The 19858-nt window shown below is 42.1% G+C and overlaps 1 protein-coding gene across 9 annotated transcripts in view; it reads left to right on the forward strand.

The window, feature by feature from the left end:
- The window catches only part of CCNY (cyclin Y), a 208919-nt gene that overhangs the window by 121684 nt on the left and 67377 nt on the right, over positions 1–19858 (forward strand). For all 9 annotated transcript variants that reach the window (XM_009000191.5, XM_002750164.7, XM_078329893.1 and 6 more), the window contains one exon: positions 9918–9992. In XM_009000191.5, coding sequence (XP_008998439.1) covers positions 9918–9992 — 75 coding nt within the window. The remainder of the gene's footprint in view (positions 1–9917; positions 9993–19858) is intronic.

Here is a 19858-nt window from a genome sequence, read left to right on the forward strand (position 1 = left end):
GTATTTTTTGTGTAGAGGATTATATGCAAATAACAATTTTGTTTCTTTCCAGTTCAATAAATTCATTATATGCTATGTTATCTTGTCCTTTCCCATTGACTGGGCCCCCCTGTACAATGTTGACGGTAGATGGATCCCAGTTTCATTCCTGACTTGAGAATGTGTCTGATGTTTCACTGTTAAGTATGCAGATTGCTTAAGTTTTTGGCAGAGAGCCTTTATCAGATTAAGGAGGTTTGCTGAGTTTTTATCCTGAATGGTTATGGAATGTAGATCCCCTCTTAGTTGGACTTAGTTCATTCTATACAATGTAACTCTGTTTCTCTGTGCTCCATTGTAAGTGATTTCCTCATATCTATTTTTCAGTCACCAATTCTATATTCAAGAATATCTAATCTGCAGTTTAACTCATCTATTGAATTTTAGCTTTCATTGACCAGCTTAGTCATTTGGGTTGCTGTAACAAAACATTATAGACTGAGTAGCTTATAAGCCGTAGAAGTGTATTCCTTACAGTTCAGGAAGCTGGTAGGTTCAAGATCAAGGTGCTGGCAGACTTGGTATTTGGTAAGGATCTGCTTCCTGGTCCATCTTCTTTTTGGTGTAACCTCACATGGCAGAAGGGGCAAGGAAGCTCTCTGGGGCCTCTTTCATAGCGGTGCTAATCCTATTCGTGAGGGCAAAGCCCCTCCCAGAGGTCCTACCTCCAAATGTTGTCTCACTGGGGACTAGGATTTAGCATATGAATTTTGGTCTGTAGTGATTGTGTTTGCATGCATGTATAGATGTGTGTATATATATGTGTGTGTCTATATATGAATGCTGCAAACATGGTTCTTTTTTAAAACTCCATTCTATTTTTTCAGAGTATCTTTTCCCCCTTATTTAAAAATTTCTTTTGTTTTTCACCACTGTGCACACACGTATTCTATGGTCTTCATTTAGTTTTATTATCTCAAGTTTTTGAGGGCCTGATCTTGATATTTGTTGAGTTTCTTGAATCTTGCTCAAGAGGCAAGAGACTATTTCTTCCTCCTCTGTCTTGCCATTTTAGAATGTGAGCCTGACATTAGAGGACATGATCTGTTGGAATTCTGGGAGACAGCCTGCTTCAGAGTGGTTTATAATTTGGCCAGTTTGGTGTGAACTTTTTCTCTAGGAGTTTTTTGGGCTACATGTATAAAATAGAATGTCAAAAACCTCATTCAAGATACAGACAGACTGATAGTTAACAGTTGCTGGGAGGCTGGGCAAAGCTTTCCCTCTGCAAAGCCCAGCCTCCTTTTCATTTGGGTGCATAGATACTTTCTTAATTCAGGTTTTTGCTAAGATCATAGCCCTCTGAGGGTTCTAGCTGTATGTAAAAGTGTCCGTTCCAACTCCTGTGTTATATATCCTGTCCTACAGGAATGTTAAAATAATAGTGTCTTCAAACCAAGACACTTCTGAGAGTAAAGGGAGTTAGAATTCTTAATTATGCCAGATCACAGCTGTGAACCAGCATGTGTGTCACCTTAGTCAAAACCCAAGACCAACTCACAGCTGGATAGCCCCTGCCCTGCTGCAGACTTCAGTTCTCTCGATTCGGCCTTAGGCCATTTGCCTTGCTTTCTTGCCATACTCTTATAGGCATTTAAAAGACTGTATTATATTTTAACTCACGTTTTGAAGTGAACGTAGCATAAGAGCTTTTAGGTTATTTGGTCTGTGTGTTGGAAGAATAATCTGTCTTTACTTTTAACATTAGCATCTTTATCTCCTTGGTTAATCTTGATATATAGAATATTAGATACATTAGGATAGAAAATTAGAAATAGGACAGCAGAGAAAAACTGGGGAGAGAGGAAGGGAAAAAGGAAACAATTATAGGGAAGAAAAGAGAGGGAGTGGAAGAGAGACTGAGAGATGGGCTGGAAAGAGGGAAGATGGAAAGATGGAGATGGAGATACAGGGAGATGGAGAGACGGGGAGGTAGAGAGACAGGGAGATGGAGAGATGGACAGGGAGCTGGAGGGACAGACAGAGCAGATGAGTGCGGGCTGAATGTGTGTGCACAGAGAGCTGCACAGTCACATACATTCAGACAGCAACCCACTCCCGGAGAGACTGACCTGGAGGCCCACACATGTGGACATGTGGACACAGAGACATACACTTGCAAAGATATTCAGGGAGATCACCGACAGGGACACCAACAGCTGAAAGAGAGTGAAAATAGGAGACAGCCGAATCTAAGTGTGTTATATTTAATAATATTAGAAAATAAAATTAAAGTCAGTGGAAGTAGAAAAGATGGCTTTTTAGGTAGAATTAACCAGAACTGCAGTAGCAGCACTTGGCCGCGGCAGCCACAGCAGCAGTGGTTGCTGTCATGGGATGCTGATGCAGACTTCTAGGCTCAGGCTTGCCTGGCGACAGCCTCCTGGAGCAAATCAGCCAGGTCAGCCCCTGATGTCATGCCCTTGACACCAGCAAGTGGAGATCATCACCAATTTTGAGGCAGTGGCAGGGACAGTAGTAACAACAAAAGAAACAATCTGATTTAAAATTGACAGGCTTTGTTGATTTCATAATTGCCACCCACACCATAGCCAGATTTGGAAATGTGACTACCTGAAATTGAAATTAGGGGTTTGAGATTTTAATCACATCAAATACTGCTCGAACGACAGGAAACAGAACTAGTGATGTTTTTGGAGGGTAACTGTGGGGCTGTACCACAGCTGGCTTCCCAGTTGAAGCTCACTTTCTGTGTATCTTGAAGCTCCAGAACCTATCAGGGAATCGCAGAACTCTTGACTCCTTTGGGCTCTGCTCACTAGCACTGTCCAGACCTAAGTGGACAGCCCCATCTTTTGGAGATGATTTATTGGAGTGATTATCAGTTTTGGGGTGTGGCAAATGCAGAGAAATGGGGATGCAAGGTGGGGGGTGGTTTGACCTTGCAGGCTTGCTTTGGTGCCTCCTCTCCATCAAGTGCTATTTAGGCCTTGCTGTGCTTTTCCACTTTTCTTTTTACTGGTTTTTCAGATCGGTAATGATAACTAATGACGCCTGCTTCTTAGCCTCTGTCTTATTACCTGGATCCGTTTAACACTGGAAAGTAAACCTGGTGCTTGTTTAAAAGGCGAGATGAGCAGTTGTGGATCACTGTTATTGTGCTATCTGTGGAAAAGACTGAAGAAAATGAGGTTGCTCAGCATAGGAGAATACTGTGGAATTAAACCGTGCCGCATGCTGTTTCATTTATCTTCAGTTTTGAATAAAGGCATTGTATTTTACCAAGTGGTCAGCTGAAACATGGACTGAAAGCAGTGTGACTGAACATGCAGTTGTCACTTAAAAATCTGGCAGGAGGCCCTTAGAAAAACCGTTCTATGAATATTTTAATGCAGCTGTGTGTCTTAATAGGTATCAACATCATAAAGAAAAAATAGGCTAAAACTCTGCTTCCTAAATATTTGTTTGAAGTCAACTCAGGGGATTCCATGACATGCTTTAAAACTGCCCTCTCTAAAGCATTGCTTCCTCAGAGGTTAATTTGTGGTTTATCTTGCCATTCTTTTAGGAAGTAGGAGACTCTCAGGAGTATACAGCACCAAAGTTGTTTTTTTTCTTTTTTTCTTTTTCTTTTTTTTTTTTTTTTTGAGACAAGAGTTTTGCTCTGTTGCCTAGGTTGGAGTGCAGTGGTGTGATCTTGGCTCACTGCAAACTCCACCTCCCTGGCTCAAGCAGTTGTCCTCCCTCAGTCCCAAGTAGCTGGGATTACAGGTGCACGCCACCACACCTGGCTAATATTTTTGTATTTTTTAGTAGAGATGGGGTTTCATCATGTTGACCACACTGAACTCCTGACCTCAGGCTGACCTCTTGCCTTGACCTCCCAAAGTGCTGGGATTGCTGGATTGAGCCACCACATCCGGCTGCAACACCAAAGTTTTAAATATCAATTTCAAGCCAGCACTCCTTAGAGAACAGAAATTGTATAATGAAATTTGACAGTCTTTAGTGTCTGTAAGCCTGACATTTATGTATTGAGAGTTTTATTTCTTTACCCCTGATCTAAGTGCTGTGGCTTAATGTTTTTAATACCCATTATTTCTGGGGCCCCTGTTGTGTGGCTGGCAGACATCCTGCCCATTGTGCTAGTACATAACTCCTAATCTTCACAGCAGTCCTCGAAGCAAAGTGTTATTAGCCCACTTTGTAGATAAGGAAAATGAGATCAGAATAGTATCACAATTTGCCCAAGGCCATAGAGCTAGCAAAAATGAATTCAAATCTGGATCTTTTACATTATAAAATGTGTAATTCTTTTTTCTACTGTTTGAGCTTCTCTTTGGGGAATGAATGATTCCCAGAACTCCTGGAGAGTCTAATTTCAGCTTTCTGAATGTGGGTTATAGAGTCAATCTTGATGGGGTTTTCATTCCTTTTGTTTTCTCCTCTAGTACTTTATACTTTAGCTTAGAAGGATGCTCTTGGTAGGGCTGGAACTTGATCTCTTTTGTTACTTCTGTATCCTCAGTACCTGCACCTCAGCAGTACCTAGCACCTAGTAGATGTCCAGTGATTATTTGTTGAATGAATGGATGAATTAATGAAAACCGTGACAGAATGGACTGGTCCTGACAACCTCTTAGTATATACTCGTGACATCTAATGAAATGCTGATTTATCCTATCATGGTATAATTGTGAAGGTAAAGGTGTTAGAAATGTCATATGATGCATTTTGAAGTCAGCTAAATACATATTTTTTCTCACCATTAATTGACTGCAACCCTTTGAAAACCAAGAATCCTTCTTATGACCATGAAATAGGTCATGTAGAATAGGAAAGTTAATGACACAAGTGGTCACTACTACAAAGTAGTGTTTTGCTGTGAAGAGGATTGAACACAATACCTAACATATAGTGGAAATTCAGTGGATGTTGGTCCATTTCACTGAATTCAACTGAATAGCCTTGCTAGGAAAAAAAAAAAAGCACAACATTTATTTATTTATTTGTTTGTTTATTTATTTTGAGACGGAGTTTCGCTCTTGACCCAGGCTGGAGTGCAGTGGTGCGATCTCGGCACTGCAACCTCCACCTCCTGGGTTCAGGCAATTCTCCTGAGTAGCTGGGATTACAGGCACACGCCACCGTGCCCAGCTAATTTTTTGTATTTTTAGTAGAGACGGGGGTTTCACATGTTGACCAGGATGGTCTCGATCTCTTGACCTCGTAATCTACCCACCTCGGCCTCCCAAAGTGCTGGGATTACAGGTGTGAGCCACCGCGCCCAGCCCTTATTTTTGACTCTGATGGTCCAGTGCTTTGTTTAAGCTATTCTGTTGTAAGCATGCTATTCTTTATCTCCTAGGATTTGGTCATATATTTTATTCTTCATTGTTCACTAGCTGGTTCTACACTCTCCTGTGTCATGTACTTCATCTTGTCTCCCCGAATCTATTCTGTTTGTGTAGAATAGACCAGGCCGTACACATCTCTGCCTCTCCTGGAGGCCGGCCACATGCCTACCTGCCCACCTGCCTTGGGGCAGAGCTCTCAGCTTCTGTGTGGTACTGTCTTTTTTCAGGAATGGAAATGCTCTGGTGGGGCTTCACTCTTTCAGTAAGGCAGTGATTTCTGCTAAAACGACACCCAGTAGAGTAGCTATTTAAATTTTAAAGTTCTTCTTTTTCTGGATGAGTTAGCACAGGAGGTACTTCAAGAGCTTGATAGGAGCAAGTGGGAAGAGTGGAGCTCTCTGCATGCTGGGAAGGCGGGTCTAAGGGAGGCCCAGCTGTGTGAGTTTCCAAGAGGGGCTTTGTGAGGGGCGAGGGATATGTAATTTGGGGGTGGATTGAGGGAAGATCACGTGAACAATTAATGTTTAGATTATTACTCTAAAATTGAGTATAAACTGTTAGAGCTGACTTCAGCAAAGTGGTCAGCATACTTTAGCAGTGAGGTGTATTTCATCTATAATCTCTAATTTTTAGTATTCCATGAATTTCTTCCTTTTAACTTTTATCACTGAAAAACATCATAGAGGTGAACTGAAACCTCTATGCTCTTCCAAATGTGTTCTCCCTCATTGTAAACATTGGGAATACCGTTTTTCCTGACTCTTTGCAGTGAGGGGATTTTTTCCTTTTTGGCTAAAATGGCACTGTTTGTTGAGCTTGGCTTCGGTTTGAAGTTAGGGTGATGAGCAGGTTCATTTTGCTTGGCTTGAGAGAATGGTGGCTTTTCCCTTTTTTTTGTTTCCCAAAGAGGCAGAGTTCTCATGACAGAACACATATTGTAATTTTACCATAATTTTCTTCAAGATCTGGTCTGTATTCACCTCGTCAAACACTGGTCTTGAAGTCTCTGAAGTCTGCAAGTCACTTGCTGTGTGTCACCACACTGGGGAGAGATGACACCTGGTCTGTCACCATTAGGGACCACCTGTGGCCCAGGGAGCATTCTCATCAGACTTAGAGTTATATCTTGGCCATGAAGGAAACATGACAGGCTTTTCTTCACCTCCCACTTGGTGCTGACCTTTCATAGGGAGAGTGAGTGTTAGATGTAATCCTGCTGCTCAGTTTCCCCACAGAACAAGTGGCCATTACGCCTTTCCTCACTGTAACCCTCTTGAGGAGGAGTGGCGAGCACAGGGGCTGCTGGTGGAGGGCGAGGGCGCCTTCACTCACGAGTTCCTCTGAGCCAGTCAGTTTTCACCCAGGGCTTCTGTGACAGTAGACTGTGTTGAGGGGAGACTCATCTTGGTGACTCTGTGAATCTCCTCTGACTTCAGGGAGAGCTGCAGGGCATCTCCTGGGAACACCACCTTGTGTTGGAGAGGCAGTCCAACCACTCAGAGGGCAATAAAGGGCCGAATCTGTTTTCACAAGCAATTTTTTAATAAAAGTTTAAAAAAGCAAACCAATAGGCCAGGCGCAGTGGCACAGGCCTGTAATCCCCCAGCACTTTGGGAGGCTGAAGCAGGAGGATCACTTGAGCCCAGTAGTTTGAGATCAGCCTGGGCAACATAGTAAGACTCTGTTTCTACAAAAAAATAAAAAAATTAGCCTGGCTTGTGCTACATGCCTTTAGTCTCAGCTCTTCATGAGGCTGAAATAGGAGGATCACTTGCATCCAAGAAATTGAGGCTGCAGTGAGCCATGCTTGCACTACTGCACACCAGCCTGGGCGACAGAGCAAGATTGTGTCTCAAAAACAAAACAAAACAAAAAAAAAAGCAACAAGTGTTTCCAATGCATAAAACTCAGAAAACAATCATATTATTCAAAGATAACCAAATACTGATATATATTCTCTTAATATATTTTCTATGCCTACACATATTTTCCCCCAAAAGGGTATTATACTGCTTTCATCTCCTAATGACATAAGGTACGTCGGTTTCCATGCCAGTAAAATATTCTTCATGTGATTTTTAGATGGTATGATAGCATTTTACCATACACATGATAGTACTATTATTTACTATTAAAAATGCCTTATTAGGGTCAGGTGCAGTGGCTCACACCTGTAATCCCAGCACTTTAGGAGGCTGAGGTGAGTGGATCACCTGAGGTCAGGAGTTCAAGACCAGCCTGACCAACATGGAGAAACCTTGTCTCTACTAAAAATACAAAATTAGCCGGTGTGGTGGCACGTGCTTGTAATCCCAGCTACTCGGGAGGCTGAGGCAGGAGAATAGCTTGGTCCTGGGAGGCGGAGGTTGCAGTGAGCCAAAATCATGCCACTGCACTCCAGCCTGTGTGACAGAGCAAGACTCCATCTCAAAAAAATAAATAAATAAAAATAAAAATAGCCCATTATTGGAAGCCGTCCCTTAGGGTCTGTGATATCCCTTAGCAACTTTGCAACTCTGATGGTCTGTAAACATAGTATAGAACCCTAATCTTCAGGCAGTCAGGGATTGCCAGGACATTCTTGGACTTAAGAATAGGTTCTCAATACCCTGAGAAATGACAGCCTTGTGTTATTTTGGTTCCGAACAGGAAAGCTTTACATTTTTTTGATCGTGGTGTTCCATAAACCCCTACTGATGTATTTTCATAATACAAGTGGGTCTTAAAGAAAACTGGTCTGGTAGGTGAGTCTCAGGCATTAAGGGAATAAGGTAGGAGTTTCTAGCTCAGATGCTGTCTAAGGCCAAAGATTGCTTTTCTGGTGTCACCTTGCTGGCGTGCGGGAACTGCATGCATGTTGTGCTTCCACTGATGCTTTTCTGGGGAACTATGTGTTAAGGTTTTTGGACGCTAAAAGCCTCCATCACGGTTAGGATTTTATATTTGCCCTCATTTTGATAGCAGAAACCCTCAAAACATTTAGTAGTACATTTACTATTTAACCCCTTTTATATCCTAGTTGAACAGGAAACCTCCTTGCAGAGTCATTTTCACCTTGAAATTTCTTGACTAACTGTAGTTCAAATTGAAACAAGTTTGAAAAATTCAGGGTCTGTTTCACCCTTCTTTCTCCTTCCATCAAAACCTTTAACTGTGAAACTATTGTGTAATGTTAACAGATGTTATATAATACAAGAAGCACCAGATAATTCAAGTAGCATCTGTTTAAGATTCAATAGATATTTCTTTAATCAAGTACCCAGGGAGAAGTTAGAAACTGGCCCAGTTAGCCATTGGCTGACACAGGAAGAAACCGCCACACTTCAGAAGTTTGCTGAGGATAAATCTCTGTGTGGATAAGTGATTACATGTTACCTCCAGTGCAAATTTATTTGACCACCCTTGTCTTTCTTTTACTTTATCTTTTGATTGATTAGCTATTAATGCTAGGCTAGCTCCATCTATTTTTATTAGTGTTGATTAGGTTTATCTGCAAATTTATTGAAATACTTGAACCCAAAAAGTTTTATTCTGATGCTCTAAGTTGATTTGAAGACTATTCTGGCTTACCAGTAATTTTGATCTCTCTTTCCTCTCTTAATTCTTGTGTTTTGCTTATTTTCTATGGAACTGTTTTTTTTTAAAACTGGAAAAACTCTTCTGTGATGGCATTCTAAGTTGTTTATACCATGCTGACAAGTCGTAGCCCTTGAAGATGGTTCTAAGATTGCAAAATCAAATGCTTGTGAGGACCTGCCAGTGAGTGTCAGAAAAGCAGAGAGAGGGTGGTCACTGGGGAGCCTGGAGTCTTTAAGGGACACAGCCACTGTGAAGGGGCCATAGCTGCTTGTCTTCAGCCTGTTATGACCATTTGGGTAGGGCTCAGTGTTGCCAAACGATCTGATTTCTCACGGGAAGCTGGAAATAGGGGAGTGTGTGTATGTGTTATGTGTTTGAAATCTCCTGATTTTTATATGTTGTCTTAAATATTTCTTAAAAAGTGGGGATCAAAGAAAACATGTCTGTGGCCCAGATTAGGCCCACAATGGCTGATTTACAGCTTTTGCTCTAAGGGGTAAGTTTTGCCTTTTCAGAAAATGTTCTTAATTAAGCAGAGTATGTGGATGCTGATTTGCCCTTAGGAGTTGAGATAGTCCTATTTTAATCACCTTGAATAAAGAACTACCATGTACTTGACTGTAAGGTTTTGATGAATCTGTTGTAGCATTTAACTTTCTTTAAAGGCATGCCATAACTCTGTCCTGCTATTTTGTAGTATACTGGGTGCAGAGCAGAACTTTTTCCAAAGAAAGTGAAGTTGTTTTTTTTTTTTAGGCTAATAGATCTCCAGCCAACTGTCTAATTTTTACGTATGATTTTCAGATTTCTAAATAGCAATGTTCTGAATTGAACCAAAAGAATCTATTAACATAATAGCTATAGGTTTCCAGAATCCTTGAATGTATTAGCAATTCAAAGCTGAAAAAGAATTGAGTCAATCTTGGTTCCTCTTAGTTATCAGATGGTTTATTCATATAATTTCTTTTTCTTTCTTTCAAGATTTGAACATGGAATTCAATCCTTCAGATCATCCTCGGGCCAGCACAATATTCCTCAGTAAATCTCAGACAGACGGTAGGTCCTTAATTTATGTTTCTTTTTTAAAAAAGGCTCATGTTGGTGATTTGCCTAGTGTTGGTTTCCCAGTAGACTTAATTTTCAAGGTGAAATAGAGTCTCTTTAGTGACCCACAGATATATCGTTTAATGATAGTTCTCTTGCGATTTTTGGCTTTTGCAGTGTTATGCTTTTAGAATTTCCTGTTTGAAGCAAATATCCTCATTTTGTCAGGCAGCTGTCTTATTTTTACATACATTGTGTCGTAGGAGTTTCTACCCTAAGAGTCAGAAATTTTCCTTTTAGAATTGATATTTGCATAACTTCTCATAAGATCAGAATTATTTGTTAATTTAGACAGTGTGTAAAAGAAAGTCAAATATAATCTTAAATAAAAGCACCACTGCCTGGCTTCGCTGAGTGCCGAATGGAACCCATACACTAGGTGCAGACTTTTCCTTTTTTTGCCACCTCTATAATAACCATATCTAAGTTTATTCTTACAGATTGCACCATCTTTGTTGTTCATCCCAGGTGTGTGTGTGATTTCTCCTAGAGGTTTTCTCTTTTTTCAGCCCCTTTCCTGGCCCTTGGCTGCAAAGGAGAGATAGATAAAACTTATAGGGCCGGGCGCGGTGGCTCAAGCCTGTAATCCCAGCACTTTGGGAGGCCGAGGCGGGTGGATCATTAGGTCAACATATTGAGACCATCCTGGTCAACATGGTGAAACCCCATCTCTACTAAAGATACAAAAATTAGCTGGGCATGGTGGTACGTGCCTGTAATCCCAGCTACTCAGGAGGCTGAGGCAGAAGAATTGCCTGAACCCAGGAGGCGGAGGTTGTGGTGAGCTGAGATCGCGCCATTGCACTCCAGCCTGGGTAACAAGAGCGAAACTCTGTCTCAAAAAAAAAAAAAAAAAAACTTATATAATACAACAAACACACATCTTCATTGGGTTCCTGTAGAAAAGAGTGGCAGGAGAGACTTTTTAAATGATAACTAGAATATTATTTTAAGATGCTGGAGTCCTATATGATTCTATCTGTGACTTTTTGGGCAATTGCTAAGCTTTAATTCAGAGAATATCCTAAATGGACTAGAAAATAATCAGACACGTCTTTTTAAAAAAATTATTATTATACTTTAAGTTCTGGCATACATGTGCAGAATTGTGCAGGATTGTTACATAGATATACACATGCCTTGGTGGTTTACTGTATTCATTCCCCCATCTTCTATGTTAGGTATTTCTCCTAATGTTATCCTTCCCCAATCCCCCCACCCCCTGCTATCCTTCCCCTAGCCTTTCCACCTCCAGACAAGTTTAAGATGGTAAGTTCATTTATGAGAATTGATAGCACTTCAGTAACCATTAAGGAACAATTTTGGCAAGGTATAGGGCTGATTTACTATTATTGGGAATCTTTAGTTAAGCAAGCCACTGACATGATTTGAAAGAGTTTGATGTGTTTATGAAAAGTTAACGTTTCCAAGAATAAATTAGTATAGGTATCAAATATTTAGGTTGGTGCAAAAGTAATTTCAGTTTTTGCCATTAAAAGCAATGGTAAAACTGAAGTAAGTTTTCAGTGTGTTAGATACAAAAGAAACATTTTTTTCCCCTGGTGAAGCAGGAAGCCATTGGGAGGGGTGAGATAATACAAAGGAAGGAGAGTGGCAGTCAAGATGGATATTTGCAACCATGAAAAATGAGGGTCAGAACCAAGTTTTGCAGACACTTACTGATAGTGCTTTAAAAACAAGAAACAAAGTTGACTTACTTTCAGGTTTTCCTCTTGCTTCTTGTGAACTTGGTGTAGACCAACTTCATTCAGAAGATGTCGTAACAAGATTTTCATGAACTTGCATTAGAACCTCTAAGTGGATTTCCCATACCTTGGTTATCCTGGCAGAAGGAAACTTGACCCAAGTCAGGGTTGCTGCAGACTTGGCTTAGGGAACTCTATCTTCCCCTTCACCTTTGCCCTAGATGTCATTCCCTTTCCTCTTTTGGAACATCAGGGCATCAGTTACTCTGACCCTTCCATTTATTGCTTCAGTTTCTCTTTGAATGCTAGATCGTTTTACTTAACATGTAAACGTATATGAGTCTCATAGAAAAAGGGAAAATAACCAATACCTCTCTCCAGGCGAAAACTTCTGCCTCTCTCCCTGTTCGCTCTCCCATTGGGATCTTCCTCCTACCCAGACATTCTGAGGAGCATCACAGTAGAGTGACCTAAGGACATTTCCCTTCTTGGGCGATTGCCCTTGTATGTGGCACTTGCTGTCACCAAGAATTCCATGCTTTCCAAAAACTCTTTAGCCTTCTATTTTCAAATGAGCAGTTTGCTGAAAATAAGTGCCTCTAATGAACAACTGCTTTATAAATATTTAGAAAAAAATCAATTTAAAAAGTAGGTAGATTGGTAACTTTAATGAATTAATTCTTTGGTGAAATGATAATCAGAGAATTGGCTACTTGGTGAATTGGCTTTTGGCAAATTGGTTCTGAGAAATTCTGCCCTTCTGAAAGCTCCTTCTCAGACATCTTTATCAACTTCTATTTGTCGCTCCAGTGTAGTATTTCTCAGGGTGTCTCCTTTACTGTCATATCTTTTTGATTTGTACACAGTTCCTCAGGGCATTTATGCCAACTATCATATCTAATCATATTTTTCTCTGTACTATATGTATTCAGTTGCCTGCTGGACATCCTTCTAGTGAAGGCTATAGGTTTCCCTGACTCAGTATGTCTCAGACAGAACTTAAGAATTCTAGTTAATGTTCTGCATTTTCTACCCTGCCTGGATCCCTAAGCCAGGGAGGGCTTTGGATTTGCCTAGACTCTTTCTTCTTCTCACAGATGGGCAATGGTGCTGGAGATAACATTTCTTCCCAGCTTCAGGTTCAGTGGCATCATATTGGCAGCTTGAAATAGCCATAGTGGGAGTATTTACACCATGGAAATTGGCAAATGCTGCAAATCAGAGCATTTTAAAAACAAATGAATGTTGAACATTTACTAGCACACCGTCACATGCAGACATTCCAAGGTGTACTCACTTTTCCCTCTTACCCAGCCTTGAACCTGACCACTCCTTCCCATTGCAGTTGCTGCTGCTTTAGTTCAGACTCACAGTTCCGCACCTGTGTCACTGCAGCAGCGTCTAGACTGGGCTCCCTGCCCTTGGCCTCATCCGTCTCTAGTCCCAGGTCTGTGCTTCTTCTGCTAGCTGACAGGACTTCCCATGAATCAGATATGATTGTGCCACTGGCTTCCTTAACCTTTCTCAAGGGCTCCCTAGTTGCTTTAGAGTTAAATTTCAAACATCTTAGCGTGGCATATGAGGCTCATCGTGATCCAGCTTCTGCCTTCCTTCCCAGCCAACTTCCTCTCTTCCTTGTGTACTTCTGTGCTTCAGCCATACTGAATCGCTGTCTTCCTCAAGTGGGCCACCTTTTTCACACAGCTGACTTCTGTTCTCCAAGCTTCTCCTGCGGTCACTTCCTTCTTGAGGGTTTCCTTGACCCCATTGGCTGGGTTGAGTGGGCCTTTGGTGAGCTCCTGTAGTAGTAGCCTGTGGTTCTTTCTTCATTGTCTGAACCGTACTGTGGAATCTAAAACAACCTTTTTGGTTTTGCTACCCGCTAGCTCCTAGAAGAAAAGGATCGTGTGACACTAGATTCAGTATTGTTTGTGCCAGCCTGACTGGTTGAAAGAAGGAAAACGACAAAACCAGGAAACATTCTTGATTTGATTGTGATAATTCGTCACTTGGATAAACTTATATTTCCATCACAAGACCACAGTTGTGGGTCTTTTCTACCCTAATTTTGTTCTAACTGGAAGAAATGTAGTCTGAGACAGTAAGGCAGACTTTGTGTTAGAGTCCTTTGTTCTGAGTCTGGTGATCTCTCCTCCTTCCTTCATTCAGGTCGATGTACTTTGAAGGCAGTTTAGATTAGGTTTGTAGCTAGGGGGCCATGGTTAGGATGGTGACGGTCCTGTTAGGGCATGCTTCCCGCTGCTTGGCCCACAGACTTGCAGCTCCTGGGTCTTTGCAGCTCTGTGTTTCTGCAGACCCCACATTCTCTTTCCCCCTCAGCACTTTATGGTCTGACAGACAAGTTGTCAGCCATGCATCCCACCTCCCAGTTGTTCACTAGTCTGATTTAGATGGTACCTGCATGGTGTCATCAGAGTTTCTTGATTGCGGAATTCCTTTTCCTTTGGATAGCCAAGAGATTTAGGCTGGACATGGAACTTTTTTCTTGTTCCAAGCAGGAGACTGGAAACTCCAACAAAACTGAGTAAGTAGCCTGCACACCAGAACCCTCCAGAGGCTGAAGGTAGGGGTATTTTATCCAAAGCCAAGTGATGGCTTTCTTTCTTCACACAAAGAGGATGGCATTGCAGACTTTGTGCAGGAGCCATTCAGCAAAGAAGGGACGAAGAGCTCCTCATGGGGGTAGAGAAGTTTGCCAGGCCAGAGAGAAGTTAGGTTGTGAGATCTTCCATGGTTTTTCGTGCTACTGTCATTACTTGTGGGGAGGAATTGTAGTTCATGGTGTCCTTTCCTTTTCTATACTTATTTTGTTTCATCATTTTCAAAGATGTGAGAGCTTAATATTCTTAAATAATATGAGAAAGCAGCCAAGTCACATCTTCTTCCTTTTAATTAGTATGATTTTTAGAGGTTCATTGTCTTAACAAAGAATTCGAATATAAATAAAACCCCAAGTATACAGGATCTGTGTTTCTGAGGAGTCGCTTGAAATAATTAAAGGAATGAAAACCATCCGTCCCTTGAGTGGCCGTCCTCGTTGGGGCCGTGCTTTGGTCCTGGGCAGTTGAACTTTTGTGTGATGAGACGACTGCCCTTCTTGTCCTCCTCTTCCCTGGCAGTTAGGAGCAGCTCCCCACTGCCCCTCGGGATCGCTTCCCTCCAAGTGCTGCCGCGGCCTTGCCGTCCGTACCTCACTTGCATTCCCAGCTGTCTTCAGCTCCTTCGTATGTGCTGAGTGCTGAGGTGCCCCTTTCTCTAGCTGCCCTCAGTTGCTCAGTGAGTCTCCCCAGAGCATGTCAGGTACCATAGGGAAGACCTAAGCTTATACCAGTGATTTTCATACTTTGTTCCTTTGGTGACGTACCATGGAAAAGAATTTTGAAAAACTGAACTCCCTCAAGCATTTTTATGTTAACCTTAAAATTTTTTTACTCTATCAAAGCATACAATTTCTGATGTATTGTAAACACTGATATTTAAAAATAAACTGTCCTTCTTTAAAAAATATTTCAGATGAAATTTTCATACCACAATACATGAAAACGAATGTTTTCAGCTTCTCTTTTGATTTAAATAACCACCATCAGTCCTTTAAAATCTATGAACATGGTCCTCTCTAACAGTTGGAAATTTCATATCACTCCTTTATCATCTTGAATTTGTATATCTGTTCTGTTTTCTCCGTAAGTTTTTATACTAGTGTAATACATTTTGATTTTGGAAAGAATTTATCACACTGCCATATTCTTTCCTGTAAAAATATGACCTAAATGTAATTCTATTTCTGATAATGCTAAGGCTTAAAATACTAACCATAAACTCTTGATTGAGAAATCATTATTACCATTAGTCCTCTACTGATCAAAGTAATACAAATATATTTACGTTGTAATGGATAATTAGTAAACAGAAAAGGGAAATATTTTATGGAAAAACATTTCTTGGTGAGATGCCTCTGTGGTTACGTATTACTTATTACTGTAATGAGACAGTATTTATCATCAAAGCCTTTGTTTTTATAGATATAAGTGCTGAGGAACTTTGTTTATATAAATAGATGGAAATAGGAGGAGTTTTATTATAGTCATATCACTGAATTCTTTCTACTCCATACAGTTTATATGTCGAAAAATCTCCAAGGGATTTGTCAGCCAAAATAATTCCTAACAATCAGCTACAGTTCAATTTTGTTCCCCTTCAGTTTTACTGACAGCGGAGAATTGGAATCTATTTGATTTGCAAAAGAGTTACTCAGTTAGAGGAGTCTCTCAGTTTTGCAGTTTCTGGGAAGTATATCACAAAAGGTTTACCAAATGTAACACATGACTTTTAATTAAATCTACTCTTTTACATTTGGTGGCACCTAGTTTAACCTGATACCCTCGGGAGCGTTGGGAAAATAAATCTAGACTTCATCTCAGACTGCCTTCCCTGACTACTTTCCACTGCCTCCTGCCTGCCTCTCTGTTTCAGCAGAGATCTTCACCGTGTCGTGATTTATTCCAGGTCTTCACGTTTACATCTCTGTGCCATTCACAGTGCCAGGCCCATAGAAGGAGCTCAAATATATGTTGGATGGAGGAACCCCACCTGTTCTTTTCCTCTGGGCTTCATTGGCAAAGCCAGGCATCATAGTCAATCCAATCAGTCAAATCAGTCTTACTTGCTTTTTAATTACATATTTATTCATTTATTTTTATTTTTACCTATCATAGCCGTTTCTTAGAATCAGTCACTTTCTGTCAGAAAAGGTCTGATTTTATTTTTCCAATTCACGGAACATGTTAATGTGCATGCCTGTGGCTGCCATTGAGCTTTGGATCGTAAATGGCCAGACAGGTTCAGGGAAGTGCACACCTGGCCAGCAGCCTGTGGTCTGCTGCACCTTCCTGCCCCACCCTGTGCTCTCCTGCTCTGCTGCCCTCGCCGCTCCCCTGGAGCCCCTGGAGGTTTGCACACCAGGTCGGTGCAGGTCTCAGCTTGGCTGTGCCTGCCTTCGTCGGTGAAGTTGTGAAGGAGGAAGGTGGCGGGGGCTTCTGCATCACACCTCAGCCCTTTTAAAGGTCTCTTCGGATACTTGGTTTGAGGACCTTTGCTCTAGTCCAGCCCGAAGTTATTTGTGACAGACCATTTCAATAAAAGAATTGCAAAAACTACTACCTGACCTGTCTTTCCCTTTAGTTTGGGGTGTGTGGAGGAGGGTAGGTACCCAAAAGGCATGAGTAGTCGAGAGGGCAGACAGGTCTGTTTCTGGCACTGTAAGCATGTGTTCCAGAGGCGTTTCCTACCACCTGGTAGACAGCCTGTCTGGAAATAGCCCACACTCTTGGGGTTGGTATGTCCGAATCATAAGTCGGCATCTTTCCTCTCCTGCCAGCTTCCTCTCCCAGTTGTTACCTAGTTTTTAAGAATAAACCTATTGCTTGTCTGGGTATTAATGGACACCCCCAGAGTCCTGTAGTCAGTGTCTAAGCTGCAGCTGTGCCCCGAATCTCTCCCATCTTCCGCTTTCTTCCCAGACTTTCCTCTCCTCCTTCCTCTCCTGGTCTGTGGCGAGGCCCGTTCTCAGCCTCTTGCTGTCATCATGTCCCTTCTCACCTTTCCTCCACCTGCCTGCAAGGAGCTTCTCTTAGACCCCTCCCTGCCTGGCCATCTTTCTCTGCTCACCCCAGGGACAGTGAGATGCCAGCACACACACACAGCCCTTTTCACCCTTCCTGGGGGTCCCCTCCCCTGCAGGCATGAGAGGCCATCACCTGTGGCATTCTTTGTCCTCTGTTCCCTCCAGCCCAATGGCTGCCTCATAGGTGATGCTCCTGTTTCCCTTCCATTGATTCCAGTAGACAACTTTCCTTGGCTGGAACACCTCTGAAATCAGGACAGTCAGTGACTTGCCAAAATTTAATTGGCAGCATTTTTTTTTTCTTTCTTAGTGACACATAGAGTAATGGTGTACCAGAAAATCAGTGGCATTATGTTCAGTGCAGTTTGCATTTTCCTCTGTGTGGAGGTGATTATTTTTATGGTATAGAAATAAAGAAATAGTGTGTCTGTTTATCTGCTGGATTGCATCTTTCTCGTGGATAGGAACTGTGCCTTCCACATTTCTGCAGTCTCTGCAGTGGCTAGCACATGAAGACACAAAGACAGGAGAATGAAGGAATGAAGGCCGGGCATCGTTGACCCACCTGGGCAGACCTACCTGGGTACAGTGGCAGTCTTCCCTGACTAGTGGCTTTCTGTTTTGTGTTGCAACTTTACCTTCTCCTACCTTCCCTAGCTTTGCTAGAAAATGGCACATGCATTATTTAGGGGCAGGAGGATGCAGGTGTTTTTAGCCTCAGGTGGTATATTTGGGCTTTTCTCTTCCGGGTCAGAGCTCAGCATGACCGTGCCACCCTCAGGCCCTCCCCTCACCCCTCTGCAGTTGCTCTTAAGGTGCATGGGGGAGGGGAGGGCAGGTGTCCGGTCTTGGCCAGGCCCCACCCAGTAAGTCAGATGTACCAGAGAGGTGCTCTTTCCGTGCCATGGCTCACTTTTCTTGGGAGCATCACCCTACTCCAGTGTTTTGTCTCTTGGGCTTTCCAGTATGGAGACAGCTGCCGACCTAGTACAAACTCAGGTGAAGTCATTTAGACCCAGAATGTCAGTTTTCTCGGTTTGCCTTTTACCATATCCTCTTTCCTGACCTGCCCTGTTCCCAGTCAGAACATTGCTCAGTGAGCACAGATCCAGAATAGAGGGTAGCAGGGATAATTCCCCCAGGCTAGGGAAGTTTGGTGTCCTGTCTACCACAGCTTTGTCCTACTGTTAGCGCCTGAAACTCTTACTTTTCAACTCTTTTTAAAAAAACTCTGAGGACCTGCATTTCCCCTTCAGTTGGCATAGACTGATAACCTTGTAAGTACTTTTCATAGCTTACCATGTTTATAGCCTACCTTACGTGGTTTATGTTTTTGGTTAGCTGCCCTGTAACATCTAGGGAGGCAGCTGGATTTCATGATAATTTGACATAGTCACCAGGTAAAAATAGTTAATGCCTTGGAATGATTGCCTGAAGATCGCGATCCTCTGGAATCAGACTGCCTGAGCTGGAGGCTTAGATCCAGCACTCTCTGCATAATCTTGGTGCATATGATCCATCCACATGATTTCCCTGAGCTTCAATTTTGTCATTGTAAAGTGGAGTTAATACCTCTTTGTGAGGTTGTCGGGAGGACTAAATGCATAATCCATCAAAGCACCGAGCCCTGTACATAAGACAGCATAAGTTCTCAATAAATATAATCCTTACTCTGGAGTGTAGGTTCTCATTTGCTCAATTGGATTGAGTTTCTTCTCTGACTTGGGTCTGTGCCATCTTCTAGCTTGTCTGTGCTGACAGCTTCTGTGTGCTGACTGTCACACCTTGCATCAGAACACTGGACCTGACCAGGAGGAGAAGGGATGGATACCAGGGCAAGAGTGGAGGGAGGCTTCTGTGCACTGCTATAGGCCCATCTTTTTCTGTGTTTCCTTGATAAAGATAGCTCTTGAACCCCCACATTTTAGAGTTGCTTTCAAGCCAGGCACAGTGGCTCAATCCTGTAATCCCAGCACTTTGGGAGGCTGAGGTGGAGGATCACTTGAGCCCAGGAGTTCAAGACTGGCCTGGGCAGCATAGTGAGACCCCCCCATTCCCACAAAAAATAAATATCTAGGAAAAAAAAAGAGTCGCTTCCACACACTTTGGAAGCAAACTAGGAAGAGGCCAGGTCTGAAATGATATCAGCCAGCATTTGATAGCAGCCCATATAATAGAATACATAGCACTTTGAGTCTCACTTAAAAAATAAAATAATTACCTCACCCCACCATGTATCAGGATAGAATTCTGATGGATTGACTAGTGGTAGATTAAATGTAACAAATACAGTCATAAGCATCTAGAAACAGTATACATGAATATTTAGTGTCAGAATGGGGAAGGGGCTTGTAAGTTTGTAGAAGCAGTAGAGGAAATTGCCTAAAAATGGAAACTCACGTCAAGATGCATCCTAACAATGAAATAATCAATGATAGAAATATCACAATATATAGGAGAAAGGATTA

The sequence above is a fragment of the Callithrix jacchus genome, chromosome 7, assembly GCF_049354715.1.
Source record: "Callithrix jacchus isolate 240 chromosome 7, calJac240_pri, whole genome shotgun sequence".
NCBI lineage: Eukaryota > Metazoa > Chordata > Mammalia > Primates > Cebidae > Callithrix > Callithrix jacchus.